The sequence below is a fragment of the Oratosquilla oratoria genome, chromosome 31 (genome assembly GCF_046742065.1).
Source record: "Oratosquilla oratoria isolate Oo_2021 chromosome 31, ASM4674206v1, whole genome shotgun sequence".
In the NCBI taxonomy this organism is placed as follows: Eukaryota; Metazoa; Arthropoda; class Malacostraca; order Stomatopoda; family Squillidae; genus Oratosquilla; species Oratosquilla oratoria.
Window position 1 is genome coordinate 12659144 of NC_134807.1, and position 945 is coordinate 12660088.

A 945-nucleotide genomic window follows, 5' to 3' on the forward strand; every position below is an offset into this window, starting at 1 on the left:
CGAAGTCGTTATGTTGGTACGGACATTGTTGTCGTCGTTGTCTTCATTGGCGGCGGAAAATGCAGCACACGCAAAGAAAATCACGTAGATGACTGTTGCCATTGTCATCGCGCAACTATAACGCGTAAGTAGAGCGTTCATATTCGAATCTTGCAGCAACTGGGGGCTTCTATCCGTTGAAGGGATGATCAAAACTGTAAACTTGACTCTTATCTCTTAATCTTCAAGATATCTAATCAACGGTGATGCTGAGCATCTTCAGTGTATAGCGGTCTTCATGCTTTAATCGTTTGCTCAGTGGAAGTGAACGTGCATAGTTACACCCCATCGGAACAGAGTAACGTAGCATAGATTTGGGACATAATTTTGTTGAATAGGCATCTTTAATGATCTATACCAAGACTCCACGTTTCGCCAAATTGTATTTCTACATATCCTATTTCACCAAATTACGTTTCGCCTGATGACGTATACCCAAATTAGTTGTATTGTAATTCATACAACGACGGTGATTCCCCGTTTCGCCAAATTACGTTTTGCCAAATATTTTTTATTATCTCTACTACGACGATGACTCCCCGTTTTGCCAAATCGTATTTCGCCAAAGAATAATTTGCTCTTTTTTTTTTAGCGATCACAACAGTGACTCCCCGTTTCGCCAAATTGTATTTCGCCAAATTACGTTTTGCCAAATCGTATTTCGCCAAATTATGTTTTATCAAACCGCACTTCGACAATATGGTTTTGTCAAGTCACATGTCGCCAAATTGTATTTCACTTAATTGTGGGTTCGAATCCCGCACTCTGCGATTCCCAGCCAGTGACTGTTAAGTACCTACCCCCCCCCCCGGCTCCCCTTTTATCATTTTTTTTTTTTCATTAAGGTTCGATGATCGTTCATGGCTCAACGATGATCGTCCAACGATTATCTAGAGCACCAAATCT

General features: G+C 41.1%; 1 protein-coding gene across 2 annotated transcripts in view; it reads right to left on the reverse strand.

The window, feature by feature from the left end:
- LOC143041445 (uncharacterized) overlaps positions 1-206 on the reverse strand; it is an 11877-nt gene extending 11671 nt beyond the window's left edge. Inside the window, exon 1 of one of the 2 annotated variants that reach the window (XM_076213323.1) lies at positions 1-206. This exon is cut by the window's left edge and continues 297 nt beyond it. In XM_076213323.1, coding sequence (XP_076069438.1) covers positions 1-141 — 141 coding nt within the window. In that variant the 5' untranslated portion in view covers positions 142-206. The other variant, XM_076213321.1, reaches the window with a different exon arrangement.
- Between the last annotated feature and the right edge of the window lie 739 nt (positions 207-945).